The sequence below is a fragment of the Ranitomeya variabilis genome, chromosome 6 (assembly GCF_051348905.1).
Source record: "Ranitomeya variabilis isolate aRanVar5 chromosome 6, aRanVar5.hap1, whole genome shotgun sequence".
Lineage (NCBI taxonomy): Eukaryota > Metazoa > Chordata > Amphibia > Anura > Dendrobatidae > Ranitomeya > Ranitomeya variabilis.
The window spans coordinates 194,915,578-194,929,405 of NC_135237.1; the positions used below are offsets into that span (position 1 = coordinate 194,915,578).

At 41.9% G+C, this 13,828-nt stretch overlaps 1 protein-coding gene across 3 annotated transcripts in view; it reads left to right on the plus strand.

The window, feature by feature from the left end:
- The window catches only part of DDC (dopa decarboxylase), a 407,527-nt gene that overhangs the window by 190,248 nt on the left and 203,451 nt on the right, over positions 1-13,828 (plus strand). For all 3 annotated transcript variants that reach the window (XR_013216885.1, XM_077269362.1, XM_077269361.1), the window contains exon 8: positions 520-614. Coding sequence is in view for 2 of the 3 variants with exons in the window: in XM_077269362.1 (XP_077125477.1) it covers positions 520-614 (95 nt within the window). In the remaining variant the exon portion in view is untranslated. The remainder of the gene's footprint in view (positions 1-519; positions 615-13,828) is intronic.

Here is a 13,828-nt window from a genome sequence, read left to right on the forward strand (position 1 = left end):
CACTTTTTTGTTAAGTATATAATTCCACACATGTTAAGTCATAGTTTTGATGCCTTCAGTGTGAATGTACAATTTTCATAGTCATGAAAATACAGAAAAATCTTTAAATAAGAAGGTGTGTCCAAACTTTTGGTCTGTACTGTATAAAAAGGGTCACATTTTTACAAAATTAGGGTAAGTTCTCAATGCGTCTTTTCCGGTCTTCAAAAACAACTGGTTTTAAAGCAGAAAACACTTCAAGAATGCTACCTTTTTAGGTGTAGTTTTGAAAACCTAAAGTACTGGAGGGTTTTATGGTTGTTTTAAGGACGTTTTTCTAATTCCATTAAACAATGATGTTGAAACTAGCATTTTTCAAGCAAAAACACCGACGAAACTCTCAAAAGGATGCCTGGACGTCTTCACAGTCTCTTTTTAGCCTTTCCATTGATTTCTAGATGAAAATGCCAAAAGAATGATTATGTATTAGCTTTAGCCACGTTACGTTTAGTCAATTCAACAACAGTTTTTACTTTACAGGTAATGAAGAAAATATGTGGCTGCATGTTGATGCTGCATATGCAGGAAGTGCCTTTATTTGTCCAGAATTCAGATATCTTATGAATGGTTTGGGGGTGAGTACAGCTAAAAAAAAGCAAAAAGAAGATTTTGTACAATGAAATGGGTATTTCAGCAAATAATTGCAATTCTTTGCGTAATTAAAAAAGTTCAGAATACTTTCTGCATGAATTATTCTGACTTTTAAGATCACTACTTGTTGTCATTCATACAGTGTAGTTGTCATAGTGTGGAATGTAGTGAGTCACAATCATCACATGACATAAAAATCTGTCTATCTCCAGGAAGCAAACAATCTAAGGCCATTCACAATTGATGATAGTCAACGAACAAGTGTCCATAAGAACGTTATTCCTGATTATGGGTCTATTTAATCATGGTACAGAGCAGCCAACACACATCTGCTCCTCAGCTGATAGGATCCTTTATACAGGCATAAAAATCATAGTTGTCAGCAGCCCATCGTACTGTATAAATGGGCAATCACGGTCAGCATGAATTCTGATGGGGACCGAACGATCATATTTACAATTTTTCTCCCTCATACATTATTTTTTAACCTGTGTGAATGATTAAATGATTGACAATTAACTTGTATACAGTTGACCAGTGCTCATTAAAAGGGTTTTCTGGGACTTTGCTAATTTTTTGCTGTGGGACCTAAGCATTTACAAATATGGGGGGGACGCTCGCAGACACACTCCTGGCTCATTACAGGTAATGTTTCTTGCCCCTTTATTTTGTGATGGATATTTTAGAGCTAGGCTTTTGAATACCATAGGCCAGAGGTGTCAAACTGCATTCCTCGAGGGCCACCAACAGGTCATGTTTTCAGGATTTCCTTAGCATTCCACAAGGTGCTGGAATCATTCTGTGCAGGTGATTAAATTATCACCTGTGCAATACAAGGAAATCCTGAAAATATGACCTGTTGGTGGCCCTCGAGGAATGCAGTTTGACACCTCTGCCGTAGGCTATATGGGAAATGTGCAATATATGTACGGTCACACTCTATATAATTATTATACTCGTCCCTGAGAGCCATTATGATGGATACATCCTATGTCTTGTGAGCTTCCTAACTTCTGGCATGTGCTAGTGGGTGTAACCCCTTCCTTTCCTGTTTTTGTCATCTGTACCTGAGTATCTAATAAATGTACATTTTGATTATTTAAACTACATCTGGGAGTTTTTTGGTGTTTGTTTTTCTTCTGTTTAGTATTTACAAATATGTAGTTCCCAACTACCTGCCGGTTCTGTCCGGTGGCAAACAATGCTAGCTCAGAGCGGTCACAGATTGCTTCTGCCGCCAATTCAGGAGCTTTCAGTGAAGTTGCGTCAATAGAGCAGTTTCTTCTTTTCTGCCCTTTTCATAGGGCATCTCTGCCGATGTCAAGCTGATTGACAGTTGGCTTCCCATTGCCTAATGCCTCCTTCACACTTCCTGAAAAAAACAGTACCAGTGTTATTCATGTCTGTGTCGATGTGTATGTGCGTGTCATCCGTGTGTACGTGTGTTTTGTCCGTTTGCCTTCCATGTGCCCCATCGGTGTGACGCGTTGTAGGATAGAATGCAGAATAGAAATGACAGATGTTTGGGTGTTAAAGATATGGAAAGATAGAGATAGCTAGAAATAAGGTAAATAGATGATAGATAGATAGATAGATAGATAGATAGATAGATAGATAGATAGATAGTAAGATTAGAAGCGCCAATTCTGGTGCTTTGCCCAGCTCTTGCCCTGGTGCAGTGGCAACTGAGATAATGGTATTTGGGGTTGATGTCAGCTGTGATTTGTCAAAAATCACAGCTGACATCAAGCCCTGCAATTAGTAATGGAGAGGAGTCTATCAGACACCCTTTTTACTAACTCAATATTAAAAAAGCAACTACCTACTTCATATCTATCTATCCATCTATCTGTCAGGACTCTGAACATTTTTTACCTTTTTTCATTACTGCCCTTTTCCAAGATGGCATCTTTGGTCTCATGTGCACTGTGTCTCTTGCTATAAAACTCCACCCCAGCCTTCAGTCTGTGCTAGAGTATTCTGCCTTGCATCCAGCTCCTGACCTCTGATTACTCCCTGGCTATATACCTGCTCCTGTGAACCTGTGTGGTGATCCTGCTACTCTGCTCTGAGTTCCTGCTGCATACACAAGTTCCAGTAATCCTCCTTCATCTGCTGCTCGTGTTTACTTCCATCTGCATTTGCTGGTCATGTAAGCTGTTGCTGCTTTGCAATAACCTGAGACTATTAACCAGGCCTCCCTGGTTGAGCTAAGATATGACTTGAACTGCCTAATAAGCATATCTATCTGTGCCTGGACTAAGACAAGGATTTATTCGTGTCAAGTATCCTGAAGAATAACTGTGCTTCATAGACTTTCTGCTTGATTGCATTTTCCTCTGAAGTTTCCTATAGACTGCTAAGCTGCATTTATTATTTGCACCAAGTGTTGTGGACTTGAGTTTCTCTCTGCACCTGTTTGAATCACTGTGTGATAATATAGACTTTACCACTTATAAAACTGTGTCCTGTAGTTGTCTTGTTCCATGCAAAGAGTCTCCTGAGTTATCCCCTATAATTATTACAGGATACTCTAGCCTAAAAAAAAAAAAAGAAGGGAGACTGCAGGAACAATGACTGCAGAAAGCAAATTAGAGCAGGTGTTTTCCATAATTAGATCACTGCAGAAAGATGTGGAAGGTCTGCAAAAGAAGTTTGGAAGCTTTGAACACAATCAACAAGTGTTTGGACAAACTTTGCAGGACTTGAGCAACCGCATGGCAGCCCAGGAAAACAAACTTGCTGGCATAGAGTCCCAGTATGGACGGGCTTTTCAGGACATAAGCACGCAAATAGCTGCACAAGTGACTTTACCCTCTGGGCAACCGCCACCAGCTGGCCCACCTATGTTGCTCCCATTCAGATTTAATGGTGATCGCGACAAATTTCGTGGCTTTGTGAATCAATGTATGCTATATTTTGATGTGCATGCTGACTGTTTTCCTACTGATAGATCCAAAGAATTGTGTGTAATAATGCTACTGACCTCACGAGCGCTTGCCTGGGCGAATCCGATGATTGAGTCTCGTGACCCACGGTTGAATGACTTGGATGATTTCTTGGCCGCTATGGCATTAATGTTTGATGACCCTAATCGCCATGCAACCGCTGAGTCTGCTTTGTTGTCTTTACGCCAGGCTTCTGTTATTGAGTATGCCACTGAATTCAGGAGATTGGCGGTAGATACCAATTGGGACAGTTATGCACAATTGCCTATTTTTAAAAGGGGTCTGTCTAGTATTCTAAAAGATGAACTAGCCCGCTCTGAGTCACCACAAGAGCTAGAGACATTTATACAGCATTGTGTGCGCATAGACATTCGCCTTACTGAGCGTAGGCAGGAGAAATTTGCTGCATATAACCGTGTTTCTAACTTTTCCCTTCCTTCCAAAGAGCCTGCAGGTAAAACCTCTCGGGAGGTGGAGGAGGTGCCCATGCAAATTGATTCCGTTCAGAGGCGCGAGATCAATGAGCGCCGGGAGCATCGCCTGCGTGAAAGTCTATGTTTCTACTGCGGCCAGTCTGACCACTTCTTGATCAATTGTCCTAAGTGTCCTAGACGGTCTAACAAAGTGCTAGCAGCAATAGGGGAGTATGACAACTGTGATGATGAATCTGACATCTCTGAATGTAGCCTGCCTTTAAACGCTGTATTCCATTCACTTTCTATGACTTCACCCCCCAAGGAGCTGAAGGAAAAGAACTCTCACTGTTCTCTCCCTATTAAGATCCTGTGTTCAGGACAGTGGATTTCCAGTTCAGCTATGATTGACTCTGGTGCAGCTGGCAATTTTATGGATATCGCATTTGCCAAGGAACATGGTATTAAAATTCAGCAAAGAGCCTCTCCAATTACCATGGAAACAGTGGATGGGTCACCTTTAATCTCTGGGCCTGTGGATCAGGAGACCATACCCCTTGAAATTTTGTTGGAGCTAAGCATCAGGAGCAACTTTCTTTCTTGCTAATTTCTTCTCCTCATTTTCCTGTGATTTTAGGCATATCTTGGTTGCGTTCTCAGAACCCAATTATCAACTGAGAGACCAAGGAGATTATCTTCCCAACAAGGAGCAACTCAGCGGTAACAGAAGCTGTCCCTGAGTCCACGGCTACGGAACCACATGTACAGGTATTTTCTTTACCTCCAGCTTATAAAGAGTTCTCTGATGTCTGTGACAAGAAGAATGCAGATCAGCTTCCTCCACACAGGCATTATGACTGTCCCATTGAGCTGCTTCCCGGGGCAGCCATTCCTTTTGGTAACGTATACCCTTTGGCGGCACCTGAGCTTCAAGCCTTAAAGGAGTATATTGAAGAAAATCTGGCCAAAGGCTTCATACGTCCTTCTTCCTCACCAGCAGGGGCACATATCTTTTTTGTAAAGAAGAAGGATGGGACCCTGAGACCCTGTGTTGGCTATCGAGAACTCAATAAGGTAACCGTACGAAACCGTTACCCTTTGCCTCTGATTCCCAAATTACTGGAAAGAGTCCACCATGCTAAGGTGTTCTCTAAACTGGATCTTCGTGGGGCTTATAATTTGGTGCGTATTTGTCCAGGGGATGAGTGGAAGACAAAATTCAGATGCCGGTATGGACACTTTGAATCTCTTGTGATGCCCTTCGGGCTTTGTAACACCCCTGCAACATTTCAACACCTTGCTAATGACATTTTCATAGATTTGTTGGACCAGTTTGTAGTGATCTATTTGGACGATATACTAATCTTTTCTGACTCTCTACAGGAACATGAAGAACATGTCAAAACTGTTTTAAGACATCTGAAAGAGAACCATCTGTATATTAAGCCGGAGAAATGCGAGTTCCATCGTTCTGAGATACAGTTCTTAGGTTTTATCATCTCTCCCCAGAGGCTGAACATGGAATCTGGTAAGATTCAGGCTATCCTTGACTTGCCGGTACCCAAGAACATTAAGGAGGTCCAACGTTTTATTGGTTTTGCAAATTTCTACAGACGCTTCATTCGAAATTTTTCTGATATTGTCCGTCCCATTACTTCCTTGACAAAGAAGGAAAAGCCCTTTAAGTGGTCATCACAGGCTCAAGAAGCTTTTCATCGGCTTAAAGTCTGTTTCACATCAGCACCGCTGTTGATTCACCCAGATCCAACACTTTCATTCATTGTGGAAGTGGAAGCTTCTGATAATGCTTTTGGGGCTATTCTCTCCCAAAGAACTGGAGAGAAGGGTCTGCTACATCCTTGTGCTTTCTTTTCCCATAGACTAACCTCAGCAGAGAAGAATTACGACGTGGGAGACAAGGAATTGCTGGCTATTATTGCAGCTTTCAAAGAATGGAGGCATCATCTGCAAGGAGCTGCACAACAGATCATAGTGCTAACTGACCATCGCAATCTAGAGTTCCTTAGATCCGCTAGATGTCTTTCTCCTTGTCAGGCTCGTTGGAACTTATTTTTAAATCAATTTAACTTTATCTCGTACCATCCAGGTTCTCGTAATGGGAAGGCTGATGCTTTATCCCGAATCCATGCTGCGGATTCCGTACCTGGAGCCCCGTCCAAGACCATTCTATCTGATGCCAATTTCATCGGAGTTATCCACGATCAGGACTTGTGGAAGGAGTGCATGGAGGACTATGAAGGTGATGTATTTCTGGCCAACCCACCTGTGGATATTAATCTTGTCTTTAAGGGTGGCATGTGGTTCAGAGATCGACGTATCTACATCCAGGAGGTCATCCGTCTGCAGATCCTCAGGTTGGTACATGACTCCAAGTTGGCTGGTCACAGGGGGGTACAGAAGACACAAGAGTTCCTGAGCCGATTCTTCTGGTGGCCAACTTGCCCAAAGGATACCAAGGACTGTTCTCTCTTGCGAGGTATGTTCCCCTTACAAGACTTCTCATGTGGCACCTACGGGTCTTCTACAACCATTACCTGTTCTGTCCCGCTCTTGGGGGTCTATATCAATGGACTTTATTGTGGAGCTGCCTACATCGGGGGGCATGAATACAATCATGGTGGTAGTTGATCGCATGACTAAAGCTGCTCATTTTGTTCCATGCACCGGCCTCCCCTCAGCTAAAGATACAGTGAACTTGGTTATACAGAATGTCTTTCGGTTGCACGGGGTTCCGGATGAGATCATCTCTGACCGTGGAGTGCAGTTCACTTCAAGATTCTGGAAGGGGTTTTGCTCTGCACTCAATATTAATGTCTGTCTCTCTTCTGCTTACCATCCCCAGACAAATGGTCAGACTGAGCGTACCAACCAGATGCTGGAACAATATCTAAGATGTTATGTCAGCCATCTCCAGGATGATTGATTGGAGTTGTTGCCGTTAGCTGAATTTTCATATAATAATTCTCAGAGCGCCTCCACTAAATTTACACCTTTCTTTGCCAATCTGGGTTATCATCCGTGTATTTTACCTAGGTCTCCAATTAATTCTCCGGTTCCAGCAGTGGAGGAAAGGCTGACTGCGATGAGACAGAATCTGGGGGTTCTGAAGGAGTCCCTGACCACAGCTCAAGAACGTTATAAGAGATCGGCTGATTGATTCCGTAAACCTGCACCCATGTTCAAGATAGGAGATTCAGTGTGGTTAGCAACTAAGAATCTGAAGTTAAACGTTCCTTCACAAAAACTTGGACAGAAATTCATTGGCCCTTTCAAGATCAACGGTATTGTGAGCTCTGTGGCCTGCCAGCTGAAGCTACCTAGGACAATGAAGGTACACCCAGTTTTTCATGTATCTTTACTAAAGCCTTTATCTCCTAATACCTTCCAGGGACCTGTTGTGACACCTCCACAGCCTGTGGTGATTGATTGGCAAGAACAATTCGTGGTGGAGGAAATTAATGATTCCAGGATTCGCAGGAATCGGCTCCAATATCTGATAAGATGGCAGGGATATCCCCCTGAGGAAGACTCTTGGAAACCTGTGGAAAACATCAATGCCCAACAGAAGATTTCTCATTTTCATCAGAGATTCCCTGAGAAACCAGGTCCAGGATTGTCCTCAGGCTGCTTCTAAGGAGGGAGTAATGTCAGGAACATTTTTTACCTTTTGTGCATTACTGCCCTTTTCCAAGATGGCGTCTTTGGTCTCATGTGCACTGTGTCTCCTGCTATAAAACTCCACCCCAGCCTTCAGTCTGTGCTAGAGTATTCTGCCTTGCATCCAGCTCCTGACCTCTGATTACTCCCTGGCTATACACCTGCTCCTGTGAACCTATGTGGTGATCCTGCTACTCTGCTCTGAGTTCCTGCTGCATACACTAGTTTCCAGTAATCCTCCTTCATCTGCTGTTCATGTTTACTTTCATCTGCATTTGCTGGTCATGTAAGCTGTTGCTGCTTTGCAATAACCTGAGACTATTAATCAGGCCTGCCTGGTTGAGCTAAGATATGATTTGAACTGCCTAATAAGCATATCTGTCTGTGCCTGGACTAAGACAAGGATTTATTCGTCTCAAGTATCCTCAAGAATAACTGTGCTTCATAGACTTTCTGCTTGATTGCATTTTCCTCTGAAGTTTCCTATAGACTGCTAAGCTGCGTTTATTATTTGCACCAAGTGTTGTGGACTTGAGTTTCTCTCTGCACCTGTTTGAATCACCGTGTGATAATATAGACTTTACCACTTATAAAACTGTGTCCTGTAGTTGTCTTGTTCCACGCAAAGAGTATCCTGAGTTATCCCCTATAATTATTACACTATCTATCTATCTATCTATCTATCTATCTATCTATCTATCTATCTATCTATCTATCTATCATCTATCTACCACATATCTATCTATCTACCGCATATCTACAGTTGTGCTCAAAAGTTTACATACCCCAGCAGAATTTTTGATTTCTTGGCCTTTTATCAGAGAATATGAATGATAACACCGAAACTTTTTCTTCACTCATGGTTAGTGGTTGGGTGAAGCCATTTATTGTCAAACTACTTTGTTTTCTCTTTTGAAATCATAATGACAGCCCAAAACATCCAAATGACACTGATCAAAAATTCACATACTCCATTTCTTAATACAGTGTATTGCCCCCTGTAACATCAATCACAGCTTAAAGTCTTTTGTGGTAGTTATTTTCTCAGATGGTAAAGCTGCCCACTCTTCTTGGCAAAAAGCCTCCAGTTCCTGTAAATTCCTGGGCTGTCTAGCATGAACTGCGTGCTTGAGATCTCCCCAGAGTGGCTCAATGATATTGAGGTCAGGCGATTGAGCTGGCCACTCCAGAATCTTCACTTTGTTCTGCTGTAGCCAATGACCGGTTAAATTGGCCTTTTGTTTTGGATTTTTCTCATGTTGGAACGTCTAAGTACATCCCACGCGCAGATTCTGGGCTGATGAGTGCAAATTTGCCTCCAGTATTTGCTGATAATGTGCTGCATTCATCTTTTCTTCAACTTTGACCAAGTTTCCAGTGCCTTTGTAGCTCACACATCCCCAAAACATCAGCGATCCACCTCCTTGCTTTACAGTAGGAATGGTGTTTCTTTCATCACAGGCCTTGTTGACCTCTCTCCAAATGTAACTTTTATGGTTGTGGCCAAAAAGTTAAATTTTGGTCTCATCACTCCTGTGATGGTGGGATATGTTATGTGGGTATCATTTTGTGTATATTTATATGTTACTGATTATCATGGTGTTCTCTTGTAGGATGAGTTATTTGCCAATTGATGAATTGCTGTTATTTGCCATCTGATATCGGCCCCCACAGTCCTGTACTGTTATCTCTCCACAGGGTCAGTAAATAATGTTGTTTGCTAATATGCTAATATTGAACTAGCTTGTTGAAACAATGAGCCCCTGCGACCCACCCCTCTAACCTGTGAGTGAGGAGAGGGACTTGTAAATATTAGGGAGGTGACAAACAGATCAGTCTTGTGTGGAATGATGATGGGTTCACAGCATATCAGAGAGAAAGAAGAGTATATGGACTATGTTATCCTCTGTCTGCTGGATTGTTGGACTTTTATCTTGTTACTGAACTGCATTTGTGTTCTGGACTATTTTATCCTTTGTGTGGTGGATCGTATATGGACCTTTTGTATTTTTGCCTAAATAAAGGTCTTGGGATTGATCACACTTCTCTTGCTCTGTTGATTGTGTGGTACCAGAGAAGGACTCCGTGACAAATCCAAGTTACCTTGTTCCAGAAGTCTTGAGGCTTGTCTCTGCTGTTTTTCATATTGTAGGCAAGATACTTTGTGGCATTTGCACTGCAATGGCTTTCTTCTGGCTACTCGACCATGCAACCTATTTTTCATCAAGTGCCTCCTTATTGTGCATATTGAAACAGCCACACTGCTAGTTTTCAGAGAGTCCTGTATTTCAGCGGATGTAATTTGTGGGTTTTTCTTTGCATCCCGAACAATTTTCCTGGCAGTTGTGGATGACACGTTTGTTCGCCTACCTAACCGTGGTTTTGTTTTTACAGAGCCCCTAATTTTCCATTTGTTAGTCACAGTTTGAACGCTGCTGACTGGCATTATCAATTCTTTGGATATCTTTTTGTATCCCGTTCCTGTTTTATACAGTTCAACTACCCTTTTCAATAGATCTGTTGTCAATTCTTCATTCCTCTGCTTTCCCCGTGACTCTCAATCCAGAAACTTCAGTGGCTGGATAAAAGATGCAAGAGTCTGTCTGGATCCCAGAAACTCACTCAGCTTTTAAGCACACACACTGATTACAAGCAAACAGGTCACAGGTGAGGATGTTACCTTTAGTAGCCACTCAAATCCATTTGTGTCAGCTTCTGTGCATGCTATCAGGCCAAAATCACCAGGGTATGTGAACTTTTGATCAGGGTCATTTGGATGTTTTGGGTTGTCATTATGATTTAAAAAGAGAAAACACAGTAGTTTGACAATAAATGGCTACTGCATATCTATCTGTCTACCTACCTATCTATCTATCTATCTATCTATCTATCTATCTATCTATCTACTGCATATCTATCTAGCTATCTACCTATCTATCTATCTATCTATCTTTGCACATATTTAAAACTTAAACATCTGTAATTTCTATTCTGCATTATATTCTGGGACATTTCACATGGATGGCACAGGGATGTTACACTTTATGTTATTCATGTGCACATGTGCGGGATGTATTGACATCTGTGTTGCTGTAATGAAGCAGACATGTCTACGTGAGGGTCACAAGTACACATGGACAGTGTGCAGCCCCATAGATTATAATGGGTGTGCGTGGGTAAGTGTCTATAGTACATGTGAACTGTCACCATACGTACCAGAGACACTGACATGTGAAGGGGGCCTAAATTACATTGGCAGTGACACCCCACCAACAGCGCAGACCAAGAGAGGAAGAAGATCTGCTCTGTTGACATGAGGTCGAATGAAGCAGGAGAATCACTGACAGAGGCGAGCTGTGACCACTCTGAGCTGGCACTAAACAGAACAGACAGGTAGTTGGCAACTATCTGCCTGTAAAATCTTAGCCCCATAATGAAAAATAAGTTCTGGTTAACTCATTTAATGGGCATAAATTGGCAGTGTACATGGATCTTTAGTCTCTAATGAATAAGTTGCAGTAGAGAACTTGAAACCTTGAGGATACTGTACAAAAGTACATTAGTAAGTGTATTCTATAACTTAATATTTACAAATTGTCCAACGGGAAAACAAAAATACCTTTCTTCCACCTACTGATAAGTGTTTAAACCAAAGCTTAATATTATAACAATTCCAACTGCTCTATGTATTAGTAAGTTGGTCAGCTCTGTTTTCAATGATCAGTCAAAAGCTAACATCTTTATTGAGCTCTATTACACATGACTATATAACCTTTGAACATAGTATATACTCATATAATTAGTCATCCAGCTTTGCAGTAAAGGTAGCACTTGTGGTGTGATCTCTGCACAGAATTAGCGAACCGTGAACAGTCCCATAGTCCCTTGATATGGAAGCAGGAGTGGTGAACATATCGTAAGGGCTCTGACAATGAGTTCTTAGAACAGAAGTCTAGCCGAGTTACACCATAGATATTTCGGCTTGATAATTAACTTTAATGTATTTTAAAAATACGTTCAGAGGTGATGAGTCATCAATAATGACAATTACATTCACACACAATCCCGGTCAGATGCCTCTCAATCAGCCAAACCAAATCTCCACTTTGCACTGACGAGGGGCAGTACCCCGAAACACAGTGTCTGCAAATTGAGATTCTGGTTTGGCTATTATCCTAAGTCATGTGACAAGGCTCGTTAAAGGGTCGACATTGACTGTTAGGATTGCTACGTCCAATAGGTGGCACTAGAGTTCTAGTCCTTTTACTCTCTGAAGAGACAATTTGCATATTTCCCAGAGGAGCATTGCGGCTTTAAGTCTCCTCACCTTGACATGCTTATCATGTCACTCTCCGCAAGGAGAAACGATTGTCAGGACTCTGAACATTTTGATTACCTTTTGTGCATTACTGCCCTTTTCCAAGATGGTGTCTTTGGTCTCATGTGCACTGTGTCTTCCTGCTATATAACTCCGCCCCAGCCTTTAGTCTGTGCTAGAGTATTCTGCCTTGCATCCAGCTTCTACCCTGGCTTTGCACCTGCACCTGCTCCTGTGAACCTGTGTGGAGATCCTGCTACTCAGCTCTGAGTTTTCAGTAATCCTCCATCTGGCTGCTTGTGTTTGTTTCCATCTGCATTTGCTGGACATGTAAGCTGTTGCTGCTCTGCTTAAATCTGAGATTATCACCCAGGCCTTCCTGGTTGAGCTAAGACATTGCTTGAACTGCCTTATAAGCATATCTATCTGTGTTTGGACTAATCAAGGACTTATTCGTGTCAAGTATCCTCAAGTACAACTGTGCTTCATAGACTTTCTGCTTGATTGCGTTTTTCCTCTAAAGTTCCTATAGATTGTTAAGCTGCATTTTGTATTTACACCAAGTGTTGTGGACTTGAGCTTTGCTCTGCACCTGTTTGAATCACCGTGTGATAATATAGACTTTACCACTTATAAAACTGTGTCCTGTAGTTGTCTTGTTCCACGCAAAGAGTCTCCTGAGTTATCCCCTATAATCATTACAACGATACTTCTTGGATCCCGGTCAGACGCCTCTCAATCAGCCAAACTAGATCTTCACTTTGCACTGACGAGTGGCAGTACTCTGAAACACAGTGTCTGCAAATTGAGATTCTGGTTTGGCTATTATCCTAAGTCATGTGACAAGGCTCATTAAAGGGTCGACATTGACTGTTAGGATTGCTACTTCCAATAGGTGGCACTAGAGTTCTAGTCCTCTTCCTCTCTGAAGAGACAATTTGCATTCACACACAAAAAATTAACGCTTAGCAATATTTTTAAACTCTGTTAAAGGATAAATACTGTTGAAATAGTAAACACCTTAATATAAATATCACACCACACTTCACATCATGAAAAGATGTGTGAAGGTATTACATTCTGAATAATATAGAGAAAAGAATGTTAGGGAGGCATCACTGAAGATTACACTGGTTTGAACTCTGAACTTGGCTTATCTCCCGAACCCAGGAGCTTGTAAAGAAATATCAAGCATATATAAAATTGAAAGCCTATGTTCTGTACTGATAATAACACTAGTCTACAAATTTTCTTACGTTGTCTGATTCAGAAATAAAATGTACTATTGATTCATGATTTTGATGTCAATTCAAATATCACAATGGAGACTGTCAATTGTTCTTGTTTGTATGATATGGCTGAGTGTCACGGGGAGACTAGGTGGGTGAGAGCTAATAACCCGGGCCCCTGAAATTTCCCTCAGACTAGGGAAATGCTGACTGACCCTCTACCTGAAGTTTACACTGATGGTGTGCATGTCCAGGCCTCGAACCTCACCCTGCCTCCTGTTACAACCCTAAGCTGAAAACCTCTGCCCTCCACCCAGTGAATGTAATACACCAATACCCACAGTTAGCACAGACAAGGATAAAGGTAAATATACACCAAGCCGCAGTCACTCAGGAATACACTATAAATGTGCAGGGCAAAATAAACACAAATATAGGAAGGAGTAAATAAGACAAAGGAAAATACACCACCAGCAACGATTCTCCAACAACCAGCTCTCCACTCCAGACCGAGATAACAACGCAAGACAGAAGCTATAATCGGCGAAGCCCAATGATCCGGAGAACTATTTAAAGGCCATGGGCATGGCCCAGCTTCCATTCCGAGGATCA